This window comes from Ixodes scapularis, unplaced genomic scaffold (assembly GCF_016920785.2).
Source record: "Ixodes scapularis isolate PalLabHiFi unplaced genomic scaffold, ASM1692078v2 PGA_scaffold1__304_contigs__length_218370807, whole genome shotgun sequence".
Lineage (NCBI taxonomy): Eukaryota > Metazoa > Arthropoda > Arachnida > Ixodida > Ixodidae > Ixodes > Ixodes scapularis.
The window spans coordinates 147699477-147722699 of NW_024609846.1; the positions used below are offsets into that span (position 1 = coordinate 147699477).

General features: G+C 43.8%; 1 protein-coding gene across 1 annotated transcript in view; it reads left to right on the forward strand.

The window, feature by feature from the left end:
- The window catches only part of LOC115323890 (neprilysin-1), a 105777-nt gene that overhangs the window by 31072 nt on the left and 51482 nt on the right, over positions 1 to 23223 (forward strand). Inside the window, exons 8-11 of the mRNA XM_040214765.1 lie at positions 10548 to 10678; positions 11146 to 11383; positions 16539 to 16637; positions 16819 to 16896. Of these exons, the coding sequence (XP_040070699.1) occupies positions 10548 to 10678; positions 11146 to 11383; positions 16539 to 16637; positions 16819 to 16896 (546 nt within the window). The remainder of the gene's footprint in view (positions 1 to 10547; positions 10679 to 11145; positions 11384 to 16538; positions 16638 to 16818; positions 16897 to 23223) is intronic.

The window sequence follows — 23223 nt, forward strand, 5'->3', positions numbered from 1 at the left end:
AAGTTGTAGAACTCGGCTATCAAGCCGCTCGTGAAAGTTGCTAGCGTCGATTGAACGTCACTGCGCTGTACGTCCAACTGAAGTTTGGGGGTGTCGTATGCTATGCTAAAACTGTACATTAACATAATCGGCATGTTTAGGAATTTTATTTATTGCTTTTTCAACAATAAATATTTTAATAGCACGTACATTTTTTGTACCGTGTTATTTCAAACGTTGCGACCCCTCTCACCAAAACTGCCCGTTCTAAGCTCTCGTCACGAACGGCTGGCTAACACAGACGCGCTTAAAATGCTTCGAGCATTTCTTTTCTTTGTAATTACCTGAACGAAAGTACTGGTATTCTGTCCCTTTAAAGTGCTTGGAATAAATGGTCATCTTCGTTGTAACTGCCTTGAAACGCGAACCCATTCTCGATGTGTATAGCTCGACATACCGTTGCGCGTCGAGTTTTCTCCTACTTATGGCAAAAAATAGACTTTTCGTAGACCGTACTACAGAGCTCTACATTATTAGCGGGAGCGTTTGCTGCCGTCACGTTGAGCACAGATTGAGCTGACGGTCATGCACAAGAAAAGAGTAGAAACCCGCAGCGTATGCGATAAACGAAAAGTCCCTAACAAAATTCGACATCCCAGTCCTTCATGCAAAGCTATTGCAAGGCGGAGCACAAGATTACCTATTTTAACGCGCTCACGTTTTTCAGTAAAACGGCTTCACGCATCAAGGCCGACAGTCCTTGCCACCGTTTCCGCGCCGCCGCCGCCGTTGCCGTACCCCAACGAGGTCAAGGGGCTTAGAGTGATAAATCGGAAGTTCGGAAGTGGCACCCGCCCGGTTGCCGCCATGCTGTACGCAAATGTGACCACTCGTCGCGTGACCTCCCAAGAGCCGTGACGTCACAGGTAAGATGGCAGCGCCCAGAGGTGGCGGATGCGAGTTTGTTCGGTGCGCGGTAGCCGTGATGTGCAGCTGCTTTCCGACGACTTCGGGCTTCCTCGTGCTCGCTGACGCAGGTATAATGTGAAAATATGAAGGAATAAGACTTTATACCGCTTTTGCGCAAGATCGCTCTGGATCATCTGGATATTAACGCCTGTGAGACAGCATCAGCTCTGCATCGCCGTACCGGTGCTCGGATTCCGGGATCTGTTCGGGAATCGATAGAACTTTGAGTGCTTTTAACATGAAATTTTCGCATTCTCTTAGCTTTGTTTGAACTTTGAAATATCTGAGAATCTACGCGAAATGTATACGTCGCGTTAGGGCCTAGGGGAAGTTGTTTCAGCCCTCCGTCACCGAACAACCATAGCAACTTTTAGCGAGGAAGCTCCTGCGATTTTAACCTTTTGTGCTAGCTAATCCACGATTCTACATTCGATCGCTTTTCTTCCTTTTTTTTTGTGTGTGTGTAAGTGCGTAGTGCACACGTATTTTCAGCTACGAAGATGACGTTTTATTGAGTGTGGGGAAGAATAAATCGTTGCAGGCACCTGCTTCAATGCTATTCGACTTGCTATAAGAACATCTGTTTTGGTGCATGCATAGATTAACTGCACATTTTTTCTCTTTCGTAGGATTTATTGAAGCAATACTCTTTTCTATCAAGAGTGCATTGTATTAGTCGGTCAATTATTTAATTGTTCTAATTACCTGGATAAGATGATTCATATTTGTGTTCATCCCTTGCCTGGAGAGCAGTCTTGTTGAAAAATGTTGACTACCATTCCTTTCGGTCTCTTCAATAGACTCTTTTCAAAAGTGTAGGCTGCCTATACTTTGTATCACCATAGCTTAGAAAAGGCCAACCGCCACAGCCCCCTCGAGCCAATCAGAGACACGGAGCAAAGGTGTGTGACAAATCTGTGCAGACGAGCACTCTGGTGATATGTTGTCATGTGCCTCTCCCCAATGTGTGTATTGACTCACCAAGACTGTAGCTTTTGCCGTCTGCCAAATTCTGATGAAACAAATTGCAGTAGCTACTACTCTAATTACCCCAGGCTTTCATACTTTGGACATTTGTTCAACAAGAATGTTATGTTCGCCATCCCTGTGAATTCGGCTCAGCACCTATTGGACTCGAATGCTGCATTAACGTTCGACGTGAACTGGGGCTCATTCGTGTGCTTTACGCCGAAAAAAATGGTGACAGTTGTGTTGCTTGATGGGGTTCTCCAAAGGGTCTATTGTGTCATACATATAGGAAGTGTCATGCTATATAACAATGCATCAACACATACTATTAAACTATATGCTCAGAGGTGTGTTTGTTTTTCCATTTAACAAGTTACGGCAGTGTGCTTTAATGTTATTATCATGTGTGTAGTTTTAAGCATCCTCTCTGCAATTGCCTACGAAGGCCCCTGGAGGGAATAAATTAATAAATAAATTTTTCACATCACTGGAGTAGGTTTTCGGATGCACCATATGTTCAGGAAAGGTTGAACGAGTGCAGCCCCATGCAAGAAGTCTGCCAGTCTGGTATGTCCCATTAATTAATATTGAAGCGTCAGAGATGCGAGTGTCCTCGTAAGGTCCAGAGCGTGCAGTGAACACAATTCTCTTTGTATAGACTCTCAAGGCGTGAAGGCAAGCGGAAATATGTTTATCTGGTTAGTGTGTCCAATATGTTTATTTCCACTTGATTAGATAATTATTGATTCTTAGTAAATGGTTCCATAACGAGTTCTTTCTTCGACAGTCTCGTGTCAGGCGTTCAGTCGTAGTACCTGTGAACCTTGTTGTCGGATGACGCTCCTGGCACGTCGATGTTCAGTTTGGTCGAGTGGCAACTTTGACCGACCGATGCTTTCTTGTAATCATACGTCATGTGCGGCCACTGACGTCTGATGTACTGAAGCTGCAGGGCTGGCTTCTAATCCGAAAATTTTCCTGGTAGTTTTCTGCATCAATGCAGCAAGCTCGGGCATGTATTGCTTACGTGGATGTACCTTTTGCTGTACCGTTGATTTGATAGCTGGCAACAATGTTTGTTTGCTATCCGAGTCTGGTGATGCTTGCAGTTCACTTTTGAGAGCAACCAACCGTTCTATTCCTTAAAGTCACTCAGGAGCATTCTCCCTCAAAGTTGCAAATTGTGTGCTTTCTAAAGTGGACACAGATAATTGGTGTCAGCAAATTTTTAGGTATTGTCCTTGGACGACAACCGACACCAAATCCTCTGTCACTGCATTGCCACTCACCTGCTTTGCCGTGCAAACCGCTCGTTGAGGTGATGAACATCACGTGCTTCGGGGTAATCAGGGATTCAACATCTTCGATTCAGCACCTTCGGCATCGGGGACAAAGGTCGCCGAAGGTAATCCTTAATCTCCCGTGGTCGCTCCTCGAGACGTGATCGAGGGTCGTTCGGCACGAACCCTCGCAGACCAATTCATCGGTACGGGCAGCTTTGGTAGACATGGTCGGCTGCATGCAGTGGTAGCAGAGTGGTTTTCGGTCAGCCATTCGCATCACCTACGTTTTCCTCGGTGTACTTTGTTGAACACAGACCTACACACGATGTCGGGAATGCTTTGGCGTTGGAGTGTCTCATTGAATTGGCATTGAATACTAAGGGGCAGCCGGTGGGGGTCGTCGTGCCATTGTGGCGTAAGTTGCCCTTGGTTTGTCAGATGCCGCTTCGCTCGCAGAAGTCTCGGTTGAAATACCTGTCGAACTTGTTCCGAAACAATCTCGGCAATCAAAATAAAAGCCGAGCAACTGATGGCAGGAAGTAGCTTTCTGATCTCCTCCCAGACAACGTCGTGGATGATGTCGTGGATGCCTGGGAGGCTGGCGCCGAAGTAGCAGCTGGACAATTCGAGTGTCGAGACGCCGGAAAGTTGTTCATACTGACAGGCTCGGACATGCAGTGCACATTCAATGTTGGAAGCCTCGGTGATATGAGCACTTCGACTGTTGTTGGGGGGTTGGGGACAAGGCTGCCGAAGGTGTTGTACCTCACTTGAGGGGCATGGGATTCTTAGGTTCTTTTCTTCTGTAGCATCAAGGTCGGCGTGGGCGTGGGCATGGCGCTCGATCAAGCGCAAAACATCCTTCACGAGTGCGGTGGCACTCTCGTTGGGGAAGTGTCCTGGACAGAATCAAGAATGCGGCTCTCTCTCGTTGATGTTGGCTGACGAATGCACGCTTCAGCTCGATCTTGCAAACTTCCCATGACGTTAAGGAGGATCCATGGTTCTCAGGCCAGCGCCGGCAGTTTCTTCCACGAGAAGTATAGGTTCTGCAGGAGCTTGTTGTCTGTCCACCCAATGTTGCGGGCGACGCTGTCATATTGTTCAATCCAGTCCTTGACGTCTTCAAACACTTTATGTGAAAAAGCATTGGAGTGTGACTTGCGACGGGCATGCAAACAATGGTGGGAGGGGACGTGGTTTGCTGCTATAGGTTTGTCATTGTTGGCTTAGTCAGCTTTGGATTTTCTGGCAGCAGACCGAATTCCGGTGGTTTTTCCTGGTAGCAGCAACTGGCTCGGATTTCAGGTGCTTCGTGGTGTATTTCCGAGGTTACTCCTTGTGGTACTCGCTCGTCTTGCGGTTGTTCTGCCAGGCTCGGGTTAGGACTTTGCTTACGGCTCGCCGGGGTAAAAGACGCAGGATAGTCCGCCACCCGTGTCCCATTATCGGGCAACTCAGCTGAGGAGCCGCCGGGTTCACACAGAGTGAAGGGCTATGGGTAAAGTACCCAGCACCTCCACCAGAACATATGATGACAGCCGAGCATGACCTGCAGTGTTCCAGAATAGTGAATATTGATAGAAGATGGGACTGGAACAAGGATCCGTGACAATATAACAAAACTCGCAGAAGAGAGTCTACCCTGACCACTGAAGAAGCTGCATTGCTTTAGTTGCACTCTGTCCGAATAAATCCTCTCCGTCGGGGTTTGGTGACTGCCGTGGACGAACTGAACTGAAATGGATGTGGGACCACTTTTCTGGTAATGAGCCACTGCAGACTGTTGCCACAAAGCGGCGTGAGCTGGGTAGGTAACACGCTTGATGAAATGTCCGTACAGCTTACAATTCGCGGAACGAGTGTGGATGAAACGTTTGTGTTGACGAAACGTGTGACAGACCAGCGGGATCAATACCAACTACAACACCTGTGCTCCGTGAAAGTGCACGTCTACGCCGGAACAATTTCGGAAGCAGCAAAGCATCACCTAAAGCATGGCACAGGAACTACCAGCTTGAAGGCAGCTCTTCGGTGCGCCGCACACCTCTGCTCCGTGAAAGTGCACGTCTACGCCGGAACAATTTGGGAAGCAGCACAGCATCATTCAGCACGGCACGGGAACTACCAGCTTCAAGGCAGCCATCCGGTGCGCCGCACAACCAAAGTGAGCCCTCGGTCATTTGACCGAAGCTGCACCACGATTGCACACCGCCAAGCACTACTCACGCAATTTCCGTCGCTAAACTGTGTATCGAAATATATTGCACACGCTTCACTGCAAACCTCGAAGATTCCGGTGGTCAACGAGTGCACAGAAATGTCGCCTTAAATTTTATCCTAGTGGTATCCGAATCAATCCGAGGTCCGAGCAACCTAGGGCAGATTGTCTCTTCCGTGGCAATATCCCGGTCGGTCACCGGCGAAATGCACACCGTTCCTCCGTATTTTCACGTTATACCTACGTCAAACACCACGCTGAACTCTGAACTCGCTTTTGACCGGCCTCATATGACGGCTTCCGCGTCTGAAATCAGCTCACCGAGACGAACGACAACCAACAAAGCATCCGACAAGCTCCGGTCCAGCTGGGGCGAGCCGCTGCATGGGCGCTGCCATCTTTCCTGTGACGTCACGTATTTGGTTTGGTCATGTGACGTGTGGTCAAATTTACGTACAATGGCAGCCGCCTTATGGGGGTCACTTTCGAGTGCAGACCGGAACACCGGTTTATCGCTCTAAGCCCCTCTACCTCGTTGCCGTACCCGCTCCTCTGTTTCTCCTTTGGTCCGCGAGAGGGCGAGCGGCGGGCTGGAGTTGCGAATAGAAATGACGCAGCACTTTTGGATTCGGAGCATGATTCGTCCACACCTAATCAATGTTAAGCATCTCCTAGTTTAGCGTGGAACGTGATTGGAGCTGGCGGCGCTGGCTTTGGCCTTTATTTCATCGTAGGATGAGACAAAGTATAGCTTGTTGCAATGAAGGGGTGAAGGAGGTTCTGGCTCATTATAATATGCCCCTCGAGGCTAGATATTTTTCAGCATGTTTGGTTTGTTACAGGTTTGTGTAGTTAATCTAATTGTCTGCTTTTTCGCAATCGAATAGAGCACCTCCATGTTTTAAAAATAGTTATCCCTACCGAAAAATCCGGTATAACTTTCCTTATCCGGAATATGGAACCGGAAATTTGTTACTGGAAACCCGAGATCCAGATTGCAGACAAAGGAATAATTTCTGAAAACCTAAATTCCAGATAGAGTCCAGATAGAATCCAGATAGATTTCCGGTTCCATAATCCGGATAGCGAAAAGTAATACCGGATTTTTTGGTAGGGATCGACTTGCTCTCAAAGCTCAGCGATGTATGCTTCAGCGGGAGACACTTTGCAACATTGTACGACAACAGCGAACGTCGTGGCTGAAGAGTAGGTCTGCCTCACCTTTACGCGCAGTCAGAAGTTAAGCTGGGCTTCTACTTGTGAAGGGGTATATGCTTTTCTCGTTTACCCTCGTATCCAGCCACATACTGTAAACGACTAAATTTTCGCGAGGACCTAATTTTCGTGAATTCCGCAAATCACTTACAACTCGCGAAAAATAGGTCCCGCGAACAATTGCGGTAAAATGTAAACACATTGGAATCTGTGCTGAGATCTCACCGCGTCGCGAAAATTAGAACCCGCGAATTATTTCAAAACTTCAGTTTTTACTTAAATCGCGAAATGTTGAGCCCGCGAAAAAATAAGTTGTTTACAGTAAGCAAGGCAAGGCATAACAACCTGGAAGCAAGGCATTACAACCTGGAACAAGTAAAAGTACACAAAAATGCAAAACAGATATGATGGACGGTAGTAATAGAAACGTGAACTACTTCTCGTGTCGTGGCGGCAGCAAAGCAATGTTTTCCCTCATAGAGGAAGTTCCGCTATTCAAGATGGCGGCGCCCGCGCCTTTTTCGTTTACTCTTGTTCCCAGCCACGTAGTTTACAAATCCGGTATGAAAGATGACATAAAAGCAAAACATTACAACCTGAAATTAAATAAAAGAATTTAGAAAAGGGGAAAAGAACATATGATGGGCGAGAGCGATTTAAAGGCGAACAACTCCCATTGCCGAGGCGGCAGCAAAATAACGTTTCCCCGCATACAGGTAGCTCCGCGGTTCAAGATGGCGGCGGCCTCGTACGATAGGTTTATATACCACTTTCGTTGTTCGAAATCTCTAGCCATGTATGCGGTACGCGGGATGGAAAAAAAAAAGAACATGGCATTATGATTTGGAAGAAGTAAAAGTATATAGAAAAGGTAAAGCAAATATGATAGACGGTTAACGAAAAAATAGTCAGAGTGCAGGCGAGCTGGCGTAAGTTGAACATGATTGTAAACCTGATACTGGGGCAGAAAGAGAACACAACAGAAGGTAGTAAAAGAGATAGACGGTATTGATTAAAACGTGAACTACTCCCAGGGCGTGGCGGCAGCAAAGCAATGTTTCCCGCATACAGGAACATCCGCGATTCAAGATGGCGGCGACCGCGTAGAAGAGGTCTAGAGTTTGAGTTTTAGGCAAGATAGTGACTATTTCGACGTCCACTTTCAAAATAATTTAAAGTATTATTTGGACGTCCCTGATTCCACTTCATGAAGGCGTGAGCTTACCATCCAAAACATTTTGACGTCCCTCGTCAAAAAGTTTTTGTCGTTATTTTGACGTATCTTAGAACTTAGTACTGTCGAGCTTCGGAGTCCGGACTGGGGAACTATCGAAGGTGGCGGTCAAAAAATATCATCTTGCTTGCAAGCAGCGACGCGGTTTGACATTCATTTTCCGATAAAAAATGTAGTGCAGTCGACTGCTATTGTTATGACATTTTAAGTGATGTGCAATGCAAAAAAAAAAAAAAAACACCTTCTCGAAGGCCGAAGCAACGTTTTTGCTTGGCTGTGTCAGGCGTTACAGTTGCGGCACGGCTGCTTTTGACGATTTATTTCACATGGTTTATATTGACATAGGAGCTAAATGACGTGTGATAACATTTCCAGTTGATTGGAAAATGCGTGTATCTTGTACAACCTCACCAGGATCTTTGTTCGTTCGTGCCGTTTAAGAAACGTCAAGGAGGCGATGTTTGCATTCACTCCATTTTATTTGACATCCCAGATCGTTTCGTATTTAACCTGCTCGTTATACACGAACCCAAACAGAAAATATACACGAAACAACGAACTCACGCAACCTGGTTAAAAATAGGGCGGGAGCAAGGTGCAAAGCGAGGCTGCAATTATACAAACAAGCGCTTGCATGATATAAAGACACAAAAAGCGTGCCAAATTTCTCAGTGTTACGTAGTGTACGCACTTACATTTGTTACGTGCAGGAAAGACAGGGGGATATTTAGCACGCCTTTGTTGTAGATTAAGTGTTTTAAGTGAGACGCGTGCCTAGATGCGAGCTCAGAACGCTCAGAATATTACCACCAGGTGTGTCACTTACGAAAAGATAAACTGTCGAGTCTGTCCCACACGCACGCTGTATAAGACATTTGCACTGCCAACTAAAACCGAAACTATTTGTCGAAACGTCAACACAACACCGACGACACCATCAGAAACAAAACAGAACGAAACCACAATACGGCTACCACTGCGACAGCTGCTGGATTAAAGCGGGACGTCGAAATAATGCAGCAACTATTTGGAAGTTTAACAGAAGTGACTTCACAGGCGTCGAAATAAGTTTCGAGATAATTTTGACGGTGGACGTCGAAATAGTCACTGCCGTTAGACAGCAGTATGAAACAGTGTCCAAGGTTTTATTTCGTTGCCTAATACCAGTTCACCTGCGCTTCTTTGAGTTTGAGTGTTTTTGTTCTCTTTTGCTGCGAGCCGGCGCGGGGGCTCTGCGCGGCGCAGCCGCATTCCAACTGTTTTCTTATTTGCACGCCCCGTCTACTGCGTCTCACATTCCACCAGGCTCTGAGAAGGTAGCATATTTGCACTGCAACCACAGAAGGTCGACCCCTCAAGTAAGAAATTCACGGAGCACTCACGCGATTATCATGCGCGACCCAGGGCCGCTTGGCGGCGTGCAGCGGCCACGGGTATGCACAGTTTCTCCGCAGTTTCCTCCCCACAAACACATCCCATTCTGTGCTACCTGCTGCTTTTGCAGCAGGTTGCACAGAATGGGCTACCTGCGCGGCGTTTGCCTATTTTTCTGTTGCCTTGCCCGTCTCCCGAAACTGTATGCTCAGCTGATTCTATCCACAAGCACGACAAGAGACGTCGTGAGGACTCGTGAGAGGGTGGCGCCGCGTGGCACAGTGACATCACGTGACATCAGGAGACTGACGCTACTGTGTCACGTGACATCATGAGTAACGTGACACTCCGTCGTCACGTGACGTCATTACATTTTGCGACACCGTGATGTTTTCGTTGAAGCCATGTTCCAACAGTCAACTCTTTTTTTTTTTTTGCAAGGGAAAAGTAGTGTTTTTTTCGCCACACATATCACGCTAAAATAGGATGCATTAGACATAAGAAGCTAATGTAAACAAAGTACGAGAGAGTTTTCATTATTAATAAAGGTAGACATGTGCGAGCGAGATTTGAAAACTAGGGAGCCTTCCTGTGACAAAGTTGTCCTAGGCGAATGGAAATCTAGGACTTTTCTAACCTAGACCACTTGAGCGCGCTGCAATTTCCCAGTGACACTTGAGTGCTGCCAACCCGTGTAGATAAGCGATTTTTTTAAAATTCTCTTATCATCCATGAAAAGCATACATGACGACGTCGTTACTGTGAACGTTCTGCCATTTCACGTGTCGTTTGAACGGAGCGGACAGATAAAACTCGAACGGTGCCAAATCCAGGGAGTAGGGACGGTGGAATAGGGCTACAAGTCACGTGTATAAACTTTTTGCGAGGAGATACGGGCAGTTGAACAAGGCATGTTGTCGTGTAGAAGTATTACGCCACATTCATGTTTTTCAGGCCGTTCCTCGGCAATGGCGAAGTTCATTGTAAAGTGCAAACTTATTCCAAGGGACGTTTCTCGTGACTGGTGAAGTTCAATGCCAGAGCGCAAACTTTTTTCCAAGGAAGGGGCATTATTTCTCAAACAACCTTTTATGTCCCTCATGTTTCTTATGCCTATATCTCCGCTAAGCGTACCCCCTTTTAATACCGTACGCGGTGATCTTATTCCTACATCGCATGTCTTCTTTTGATCGTCCTTTGCTCCGTGACCACTGAAACTATGTTTTCGGTTCTAATTTATCCGATAGTATTTACTTTCATTTATGGTACTAATTTACAAAGTGTACATGTTTTATTTTTCCAGTTTCCATTGCTAAAAATAATGGAAAAAGATATTCCCCATAGTGTTATTAAACTTAACAAACAATACCAAATACAAGTCAAAGATGGGGAAACAGTAGCCAATCTGATAGGCTATATGTCTACCTTGAACGAGTACGTATGTTTAATATAATGTTCAGAAAATAACGTTATTTTACTTATTTTTAAGTATGACAACTCGTATCTGGGTATTGCCAGGTCAAGCGCGTCTGCATGCATTTCAAGTTCAATTTTGTCTGGGAATCATTTTGCCACACATCCGCGTGGCAGCTGCAACTACCGAGAGAAAAAAAAAATATTTCTCACCTAGCATGTGAGGGGTGATAAAGGATTTAAAATGCAGGAAGAATTATTCAGTACTAATCATAACAGACCATAGCTCTCATTAAATGGCGTAAGCTGACATGGTGTGCTCACAAAATTAAATAGATTATAGAACCTTCCTGTCTCAATCCTGTTAGGAAGGACAAATATTAAAAATTTGTTCAGTCTAAAAAAAGAAAAAAATGTCCTCAGCTTTTTTTTTTGAATTTGTTAAAATTATTGATATATGCCTAATTTGATTAACATGTGTTTCATAGGCGTCTTCTCGAGAATTATCTCGGCTGGCAAATCATATGCAATCTGGCTCAATTCTCCGGCGAGGAAGTGCACAAAGCATTTGTGAATATATTTAGAAGAGACTCGGACACCGAGGTCACCTATACTGCGAGGCCCGAGCTATGCCTTGATTTTCTAGCCGGGAAATCGGGGATAATGCGACCTGCTGTGCAATACGTCTACATTCAATCATACTTTAACGCAAGTGCGAAAAGAGAGGTAAGCATATAAAAATGGTAACAATAAAAAAAGCTTTATATTCCCTAATAGGTCACAGTGCTCCATGAAACAAAAAAGACCTCCGGAACGCTTGCCCTCGCTAATGTATGTGATCCGCTTCAGGAGCACGTACCGTTAGGCTGGCGTAAAGTAACCATAGGGCTCCTTCTTTTACTTACTCTAGGCATTGCTAGTATAACTATTTATGCGAGAGGCCACACGCTTCATGGTCGGTTTCGTTTCGTTGAGCACCGAGCGGCAAATAATTTATATTTACATACCTGTCAAATCTCACGACTCAATAACATAAATTGAGTTGTTAAGATAAATCAATATATAGCTTTCAGCACCTTTTATTTTAAAACCCTGAAATATATAAAAGCTTTCATAGTACTAATTTTCTCGCGTTGGAAGGTTTCCAATGAACGTAAAAAACCATGAACATTTTAAATTCAATTCAAAATAGCTTGGTGTGTGGAATTACAATAACCCCAGTTGTATTGGTTCCCAATGAGGAGTGGAAGTTTGTCTGCATCTTGCACAGGGGTTACGATTGTGTTAGAACGCCGAGCTGTTATTGGCTGATTGAAAAACAAAAATAGTGGGTGGACAACACGGCATCAAGCAGTGAGGTCTATCCACTATCCTTTCAACCAAAATCAATCAGAGCTCGGCGTCGCTCTGAAGTCACTGCAACTCCTTTGAAGGAAGCAGACGACTTACTATTCTGATAACCCTCTTATTTAAGGTCGCAATACGTTTTGCTGTTGTATATCTCTGAGGAATTGGTGTCCCGAAAAATAGCTAGTGTATCAGGTTCTAACCAAGTAATTTTGACTTTTTTGCAAAAGAAAAAAAAAAAAATTTACATTCTGTTGCCCAATAAGAAATTAAAAAAACAGGGCTGACGTATATAAAATTTCAAAGTAATGTTTCACGGGGAATTTTCATAATCTAAAGCTGGTTAATAAAATAAAATATTCAAAATATGTTGATGAATGAGCCACACTGATTACACAAAATAATCAGAAAAAGTGCCTGTAATTCTTCTTTTGGCAGCCTTTTAATAATAGTTCCTTTCGATTAGTAGAACTTATATATTTGCGAATATAAAAAATACAGATTAAAATAATATATGTTAAAAAAATAGTAAGCCATTGGCCTGCTTAAGCACAAGGCACCTCTACGCCGAACCAAAGTAGTATGAACTCGGAAAATCAGAAAACAGGTTCTGGGTAAGGACGGTGGACTCAGAACCCATAGTTAATCTTGTATATTAAAACGGGTGGTGAAAGGTGCCGGCCGTTACCGCCTTCCACGCATCCAACAGCATACTGATGGGTTATAATAAATGCTCAGGGTACATCTTGATGACATACAGTACACACTTTCGATGCCTTTTCTGTATTCACTTTGTTTTGGCTATAACAAGAGACCGTTTGCTTTTAGATCTTGGTAACCTTCGGACTTCCGCTTGGCTCCGGCAGATCCCACTTTCTTCATGATGGCATCATCTTTTTATTGTTACTATTTCACGTTTCTTGCGTTTGGTTTGGGTTTTTGTTGGCGACATTGACGCAGACATCGAAGCTGGGAGATGCAGTAGAAGTCATTTGACAGTCACTGGGGACGACAGAAGAAGCCATGAGCATTTAGAAGAACGTTGGTGGACAGCGAAGCGGTTTCCGGTCCCCGATACTACACCAGGATTACACCTTGGATTCGAGAGAGGCCACGGCACGAAGAAAAACGCGAAGGCCCAACTGAACATTTTTGAGCGCCGTAGCGTAGGAAAAAATATTCCCATTATAGCCTGAATCCAGATTCTGCATTGCACAGAACGCGGGAAGAGCGCGGTGTCGTGGTTACAGGCAACACGGAAACAAAAAAAGTGGCGCGACTCGGTTCGGGGTTCACATGGTGAAAAGTATCGATTGTTAAAGAGAGCGCGGTGGATCCACCATGATCGTGCATCTCGTGTGACTTAGCGGAATTTCACTAGGATTTAGAATTATGCAAAAAAGGGGTTCGCGCGAGACGATACAATAAGGGCGGGGGTGCAAAACATATCGTAGTCCATATTGCCGCACAGTATTAATAATTTGGTTTTGTGTCGGGACTTTGTGTTCCAATGAGAACTATTACGGGTTCATTGGGTAGCAACTCTCGGATGACTATAACTCCCATATGTCTATGTTGGAGGACGGCTGCTTTATTACGCACTTTCTTATCAAAAGGTAACTGCAAAGAAAAAAAGTGTATTTTAAAGAACCTAATTGGGACAAGCATGTCGCAAAACAATTTTTCCGCCGAAAACAAAATTTTTTACACCAATATTTATTGCGCTAGACCGATTTTAGTTTGCGGCTAATTCGTCCGTTTTAAATAGCGCGCCACAAATTTGGTATAATACGTCACGTAGTGGCTGCTATACGTCACGGAGTGACGTATAACACCCACTCTGCGCGCGTCGAAAGAGCGGGAGTTTCAAATGTGGAGAAGTTGTGACTCCGACTAAATTACGTCCTGTGGCGTAAATATTGCTAGAACAAAAAAAAAAAAAAAAATTCTTCGCGGAAGCATTGTTTTGTGACATGCTTGTCCTAACTAGGCTGTTTAAAAAAGCACTTGTTTTTCTTTGCTGTTACCCTTTAAACGTTTTCAAAAGGCTGTACAAACTTTATTAAAAAAATATTAATTATTACGTGCTCGCTTACTATATTATGAGGATTAATATGTGTGTTATTTTTTCACTTGGAACTATGTGGAATTCGCTTAATTGCTTTGTAATATTGTCCTCCAACTATTGAAGTTCCCACTTGTGTATGTCCTTCGGGCAGCTTGTAAGGTATGCATAAATAAACTATAAAAAATCGCAAGCAAGTGTAGTGCGATGTGTCCACGTCAATCAAACAAATACGCCAATATAAATATTAAGAAAACTCAAGAATCATACCCAGAAAAGCCGGCAGTCCAATTTTTAAGAACTGCGCGTTGTATGTTGAACGATGTTTAATTTTTGTGTACATATGTTTATTTTTTTTTTATATTTCTCCGGGCTTTAGTTGTTATAGTTAAGCAGTCTTAGGTAGTAACGCGTTACTAGTAACGCGTTACTGTAACTTCGTTACTTTTTTGGTAACTTGTAACTGTAACGAGTTACGTATTTAAAAATATGACTTAAAACTTTAGTTCTATTACTTTCTCTGAGGTAATGACGAAAGTAACGACGTTACTTTTGTCGTTACTTTCCAGTTGTTTTTTTAATAATATATTATTGAACGAGTACAATCTAGATATTCCTTGCACGTTCCAAATCGTCTTTTCCGAAATTTTGAGTGTCAAGTTGACCTTGCACAAACGTTCTTTCTCGCGAGTCACGACCCGAATATAGCCACGTGTAGATTTGATGCAAATAAAATCCAGTTATCTTTACACACGCGCGTCTACTTTGTGACTGAACACTTGCATCTTAGTATCTTGAAGCGCAACCTATGTTGAGGTTGTTTTTTTTTTCTGCGCAAACGCTTTTTAATCGGGTGAATCAACCGTGCATCAACAATACACGCGGAGGTCACTGCGCATGTTTCGTATTTTGATTAACGCCACTACTACTTAATGCGCATGTTTCGTATTTTGATGTGCGCTACTACTCCGACATGGTGTCAACAGTCGAGGCAAAATTTACTGCTGTTTGCGCGGGGTGTTTCTGGCTTGCCGCGTACAAACTGAAATATGTCTAGCGACTCTATGAATCCAGCGCAACTGTCAACGAGCCAACAATGTGCTAGTGCTACCAAGGATATAGGGCATTGGTATTGGGTCCGCGTTTGCCCCCGTGCAATTCCATCCAGCGCACCAGTTTAGCGCCTGTTCAGCAAGGCCAAGGACGTCTTCGCCATCAAACAATGGAAACTTTCAGATAATACATTTTAGAAGCCACTGCTGCTAAGTTACAATATAAACTAAAAAGCGCGCTTTTTTTTAATTTATGCAATAAAACTTGGTGAGGGACTTTTCTAGCTTTTCCTAATTTTTTTTTTTGTGCTATAGAAAAGTATCCGAGAAGTAACGTCGTTACCTTTCAAAAGTAACTGTAAATGTAACGAGTTACTATTTTATTGCAGTAACTGTAACGATAACTTCGCTGCTCTTTTCTGAAAGTAACTGTAACAGCAACGAATTACTTTTAAAAATAACTTACCCAAGACTGTACTTAAGACTATCTCCACAGAAGGAAAATAATATATTGCACTTGACTCAACAACAGAGCTAACAAAAAATATTGGATGAAATGACGATGCCCTTAGAGGGATACTGAACCGAAATTATGATTTCGCAAAATAAGGCCCCCAGAAGCGCTAATACGCCAAAAATACGGATGGCCGTATTTTTGGAAAAGAAGGGCTCAATCAAACGAGGGCTCTGACGTCACGATAATCCCGTAACAGGTGAGAACGAGAGGAAGCGGCTTCGCTTCTCTCCTCCTCGCTTCGGTTCACCAGCTCGACGGGACGAAGCAAGGGGGAGAGGAATAAGGATCGTGACTTCAATAGTGTCGCCGGCCTCGTCGCCCGTGTACAGTCGCGCACTTCATTTGTAAAAATACGGTGATCCGTTAGAAATATCGCTGCATGAATGATGTTTTTGGGTTTTGCAGCATCCTGCCTATCGGTAAAGCCTCGTCTTGTGAGCCCGAAATTTCGGTTCAGTGTCTGTACAAAGGTGAACATTTATCGAAACTAAGTGTTCAATAGTATGCTATCTAAATGGAAAAGCAAACAAATAGATATTTACCTCTCGTGTATTTGAACCAACTATAAGCTCGATTCTTTTTGCGAACATTAGTTCCGATAGTGTAGCAAACATTATGCAGGGTCTATTTAGCTCTCGTGTACTCCTAATGCTATTCTTATAGCTGACCAAGCAAAAATATAATGGGACTGGTTGGAGTTTCATAAATACACAAAATGAGATTGCCTACGCGCCTTCGCTTCTTAGATATGTATACTGCACAAATCTACCTAGATCTGAGCGCAAAAGCAAATCTAAAATTGTGAACGATAAATAAAACGAAACCTCATAACACTAAAAATCAAGAGAGTAAGTACTCTTCTGAGACTCCAATAAAGTTGCGTCTTTCTTTTTTTAACAGGTTACAAACATTATAGAAGCATTGAATCAAACTTTCGTTCAGACAATAAATTTGTTTTCTTGGATGGACGAGGATACAAAGGTTGCATTATTTAAAAAGGTAATTGAAATCAAAATGTTGCCAGTAATGAAAACAACTAAAAAGTTTAGTAACTATAATTGGTGACAGGCTAACAATAAAGCGTAAAGGGGTGTGGGCCACCTAATACTATATTTTTAACCTGCCACCGACTATAATTCAATTGGATAAGGGACTTCATTTTCTTTCATTATGTGTGTAGCTCAAACATCTACGCTATCACGTTGGATACTGGGACAAGATGCTCAACGAAAAATATATTAATAGCCTTTACCAAGACGTAAGTATTTTGAAACATTCTTTCCTTTTAGCAGCATGGAATAGCATGTTGTGCGGAATAAAAAATAGTAACGATACCAAAAATACAAAATGTCAAACACGGAGAAAATAAACCAGGAGTAGATGTCACGTACTCCCTTTGCTACCTAATAACACAATGGCTCCAGTCAGGAGGCATTTCGGTAGCTCCCCATTTCAAAGTACCCGATAAACTTAATCGTTTATTTAGTTTACGCCTATGTATGCCCGAATGTGACGGAGGTTTTGATTTTGCAAGGTTGCATGCACGACATGAACATCACCATCGGTTTTGGGTAGTGCTCTATGGCAACATCCATAGAGGTAATCGCGTTGACAGTTGGACACAATGCAAACCCAGAAACGTTTTTACAGAATATTTAACGCGCACCTACTGTACATCTCTGCAACCGTATAATCAATGACTTCCATTAGTAAATAACGTTCAAAGGAAGACGTGGACGAAAATAGTATTAGGCCTCAAAATGAATTTGGCAACGTAACTGGGTATGATGTGCGAACTTCGGGCTTCATGCTAGTATCATAGCGCAGGCAGTATTTGTATGCCGGGTTGCTCCATCTTACCTTGGGCGGCCAATCATCACTGATTAAGCGAGCATTTTTAAGTCAAAATATATTTTCGGTCTCGTCATTTAGTGACCCCCTTCCGTGAAAAGAAGTTATTAACTCTCAGAATGCACTGAAAAAAAAAAGAGAATCACGGACAGTTTTTACGAGTGTTACACTCGTAGAAACTGCCTATGAACGCTTAACAGCTTAACAGTCACCTAGCTGTGTTTGGAAATTTTTGTTTATCCTTAATCCCACTTGACAACCTTCTCCAGGGAATATTATCGTGACTCTATTTGAATTTACACACTAAAAACCGCGCGTGTTTTAACTTTCGCTCGAAACACACAGGTACACAATCCCTGTGACGAACGCAGGGTTCCTTACTTATTAAAGACTAAGAGGGGGATCGGTGGCCGAGTGGTCTAGCGCACACCAGCTCAAAGCACGTGGAGCGAAAGCTCGCGCTGCAGAACCCAGGGATCCTGGGTTCGAGCCCCACCCCTGCCCGTTTCGATCTGGATGAGCATCGTACCGGCGTGCGGTCGTGTATCACTACTGCGTGGTGCACGTCAAAGACCCCAGGCTAGCGGTTGTTCCACACTGGCTAAATTTCTCATCTACAGCTGGGAGACTCGTCGCCCCTGTGAGGCAGACCAAGTTCTAAACTCTAGAAATATACGCACAACCCAATTTTTTTAAAGACTAAGAATAAAACTAGAGCCACATATTCTAGAATCAGCGGCAGAGTGTTTTTCATTCCGTTTCACTTTAAGTCCGACTGCTACCGACGCTATCATATGATGGAGCCAATCGAGCAGTTCCTGAAACCGCGTCCTAACGGATATATATATATCAGACTTGGACGTAGTTCAACTACTCTACTCAAACTACTGTAGTTTAACTACTTTTTCGAGTAACTTGGTAACTTTCAATTACAACTTGATTTGGGTAATTAGTAGTTTAATTTAACTACTTTTTTCAGGTAACTTCTACTCAAATTACTAACTACTTTCGAAATTATATAGTGATAATTTTGCCCATCACGAAAGTTTGAGCGCAGAAATGAATAAGACGCCTGCAGATGAAGTGACATTCCCGAACAAGGGGCCCCCTTGTTCGGGAAGGCGTCCTTGGGCCAAGGTGGCGACGAGCAGCCAAAACATAACACCGGCACGCACGAACGCAGGAAGAGCTGCTGAACAAGCCTTGGTCGGGTATTGACCTAATCCGGTAATGCACGCAGGCGCCGCGTTTCCAGCTGCAACCGTGAAAGACGGGGGCACTCTGAGAGTTGTTGTTGTTTTCGTGTTGTCTGTCTTGAGTGAGTTCTGACTCAAGCGGTAGGTTCCACGGGAGGCGCCACTGGAATGACCTCGCAGCTGGGCGCCTTGCCGTCAGCGCATATGCCTTTGCAAAGCCGGACTCCCCCGCGCACAAACCCTTGTACGGATAATCCGTTCATGGGAGCACGTTCCCGCTTCCAGCGACGATGCTTGTTCACGTAATCCTTCGCGTCCTTCCGACCATCCATGCCTGGGAGACCTCTTTGTTAGAAACGATTCGGGCGCGTCAAAATATTGTAGTCGCCGGCGAGGATTGCGAGTTACCCTTGGGAGATCCTTTTCTTGGACCCGGCGTCAGCGGCGAAGTATACTTCGGTTCATCTTTTGTTAAACGAAAACAATTTTTTTGTTCAGTAGCGTATCACTAGCACTACAACGGGACGCACAGTCGTCCGAGTGATCTCATCGTCGTGGCGCGAGACTTGAACCCTTGACGGTCTGGTGCACTCGCTCAGCGTACTCTCAGAACGACGTCGGAATAAAGAGGGGCCAGTCATAACAATCTCAACTTGACGAAGAAAAAAAAAAGGAGGAAAGTTTGTTATAAAAGACCCTCTACCCGAGGCAAACCTCACATGTTTCGTCATGGACACCTAAGATGCCGACACTCGCTTACCCGACCCTGCACAGCCTGTTTCTCAAATTCAATGGTGCCGTTCCATCCAGCCCGTCGGTGGAACGTCTATTTAGCTTGGCTGGGGACGTCTTTAGAAAGAAAAGGGGAAACTCTCCTATCAAGAACTTTGAAAGTCAACTGCTTCTGCGAGCGAATAAACTATTTTGGCGAAAACGCAAGCCATGAAATGGCTGCATTTATTTTAGGCTCGCAGGGTTTTTCATTGATCAAAACTGCTGTTCATTTTGCTATCACAAAAATATAAAAAAGTAACTTCGAAAGTAACTTCAAAGTAACTCGCTACTTTTTACAGTAGTTAGTAGTTTACTCAATTACTATTACGAATGCGTAATTTCTACTCTACTCCAATTACTTTTGGCGTCGATACTCAGTAACTTAACTTAACTACCTCTTTTGAGTAATTTGTACATGTCTGATATATATATATATATATATATGTATATATATATATATATATATATGTATATATATATATATATATATATATATATATATATATATATATATATATATATATATATATATATATATATATATACAGATACTGAAACTTTTGTGCGTAGTCATCAACGGGGGTGAACTGCCTGCAATTAAAGGTTATGATGATAATGCAATTATTGCAACGGTGCAAGCGTGGTGGACAAGAATGACAATAATAATCCATGGAGAAGGGGAACAAGGGTGAGTAACTCGGCCGCAAAGTAAACACCAACTTGGCTAAGTGCGTGAGGATCATTGATGCCAGCGCGTTGAGTACTTTCTGATATGACTGTGGTTGCTCAGCCTAAAGCCACCATTCTATTTTTTTTTTCAATGCAGCGAAGCAAACGTACATTTTCCTAGAGAGGCAGAGAATGGGTTGAAATACATCATCGCCCATATTAAATAGAAGAGGAGAGAGAATTCTACCTTACAAGTAGAATTCTGTGTTTTCGGAGTGTATTTCGCGTGATATTCGGAGTGTATTTTTTGGAGTTTACTTTTCACTGAATAATCGGGGTCTATCGTTGTTTAATATTTGTTAGATTCCCAATTCTCTCAAATTTAAAGTTATTTATCGTGTGTTCGCAATGAAAATAATCAGAAACAAAATAAATAAAGTTCGGGTACCATGCCCCTTGGTCCTGAGGGAACTTTGACGAGATAAAAGGCAAAATACTTTTGTCAGGATTTCTAGATTTCAAAGGAAGCTGAAGTGCATCTTCTCAGGAGCACTGACAGTGTTGTCTTTATAAGTTTATTTGTAAAACACCGTCCTTTTGTTTTTCTGATGTTCGAGGTTGTGACCTCGAATTTCGAAACTTTCTGCATAAATTCGAATTAACGGAAAATTTAGCGGCGAGCGTTTTTGTCTTTTAGTTATTTTTGGATTTATCCGAAAATACGGAACCCTATGCATACCGCTACGCAAAGTTTACGAACAAGCCCGTGTTAGCCCACACCAGGCGTGAGCAATGCTCTTGCGCAGGAACCAGTTTCGCGCGAGGTGAACCGTCTGCGCATGCGCCCTGCCGACAGCAGCGCCACCGCAGCGGTGTGACGTCACTACCGCGTGTGGGTGAATACTGTACCTTTAATATTAGTTCCCTAATCAAATATGCACGATGAAACTGCATCCTTCGATTAATCCCAAGAATCCCAAAATAATTGTTAAATTAAAGCAATGTTCTGGAAACGGGAACGAAAGTATCTTTAAAGGAAAGGAGCAGTGCCGAATAGACGACGTATGAAGTATGCAGTTAGATTTGAGGCGCAATCTCTTTGTATCGGGAGTAACGAGAGATATGCGAAATGTACTGCGCCGTCTCTTAGCGCGCCAAGAACCATCTCCGCCATCTTGGTAGCGGCGAAACCACTCACCGAAAAGGGAAGAACCCATGTAAGCAGTGGCCACGCTTAGTGCGAGAGAGGCGATGTCAACGTTTTGCTGCTTTTTCCTGTGTAAGCAGCGAGGAACACTCGATTCGTGCGGGAACAAGGCACATACGTGAACAATGTTCACGTTTATTGTTATTTGTTGCTCTACACGAAGCTTACGACAATAACAATCGCGACCTTTTCGAACAAACATGCGTACGTTCTCGCAGAGGACGAGCAAATTTACGACTATGGAACTGTGCCCTCATCTTTTCGCGATGTTTTAGAGGATTTTTTTCTGAATTCATATTTTTTTTTGTTGCACAATATACACCTGTTTGTTTGTTTTTCTTTCTTCGCGCGAAAGTAGCTCAAAGCATACGGATGAGACCAATTGCCAGCGAATGCGAGGCAAACAGATGGTACAACTTTAGAGATATAATTCACCACAACGGATATTTAAAGAAGCGTAGAGTTAACTGTGACCAACAAAAACTCGAACAGCCCAGAGTCATTTGAACGTCATATATTAGAAAAAAACAATACTTAGGACAACTAGAAAACAATCTCATTGCGTAGCAGCGATTCCTATACGCTTCATCTGGCGTTAGTAAACAAGGTTCGATAACAACACTTCTAAAACCAAAGTGAAAGTTTCTTGTTAAAATATTCCTGAAAATTTATAACACGGGTGTTCAGAATGGAAAGCACAACAGACACAGACAGTGTGTTTCTTTTCTGTTAAAGGGCCACTGACACCCCAAGGTCGTATTTTTTTATTGTCTCAAACGATGCAAGTTGTAGTCATGGACACGCAAAAAATACCGCATCGCGAAAAAAAAATTCCCCACGCGCGCTCGCGCCTTTTTATTTTTGGCGCCCTTCTCTCCCGTTTCTCACTTCCTCGCTTCTTTTGATTTGTGACGTCAAAAATCATGAAATTTAGAAGCTTTGTATCCGACATTTTTATAACACTTAATAACGGCAATTGTAAAACATATTTATGACGCAATTGCGAACGCACTATGGCCACTCTTTTGAAATACCGAAAATCGGAGTCCAATGTGATGTCGCCTTCTGGATTCCTATCCCCCCTCGGAAAACATGGCGGCTCTCGACGCACATAGCAGAGAATGATCGGTGAATGGGGGATAGGACGAAGTGGTCTGTTTTAGGCGCCCGGCGACCTCTCAGACTTGGAAAAGGAAATCGCCAAACGGTCAAAACTACTGGGTTTGGAGTCTGTGTATAGTTGTTTCGGTTGTTACTCCGTCGGTGCAGCCTTTCAGACATCACGCGTCGTCTGCTCGCCGCATAGGCAGGCGGCACAACACGCACGGAGGAAACCGAACCGGATTTTCCCGGTAAGCCGGCGCCCTTCTCTTCGCTCCTCACCTCCTCGCTTTCTTTCACGGAGGCCTGAAAGAAAGTCAGACTCGCAGGACTCCGCAATATTGTCACGAATGACAAGTGATGAGACGGCGAATGACTGAGTAAACTGAACGTTTAATGGGGGGAACTTGAGCCCAAAAATAAAAAGGAACCAGAAGATAAGAGCAGAGCCTCGCGGGCGTCGAAGTCTGCGTAAGAGCAGAGTCGAACGCTGGGGCGAGACTGACTTTGGCTCGCCACGCGAAGGTCCTTATGTACACGCGAAGGCTTCTTGACTAATCGGCGTAGAAGGTTTGACGCGTAGGACCCCCATTCGGACCTAGAACAAACAAAAATGTTCTCGAATTCACAAGAACATGAAACAGAAATAATAAATAAAAGACCAGTAACTCCCTGGACTCGTACCCTGGCACTTCGCGTGGGAGGCAAGCACGATAACCGGTAGTCCACGGCTGTGTTGCCTACTTCGCCAGCTGCGCGCCTGGCAATATTTGACGTCATCGCACTT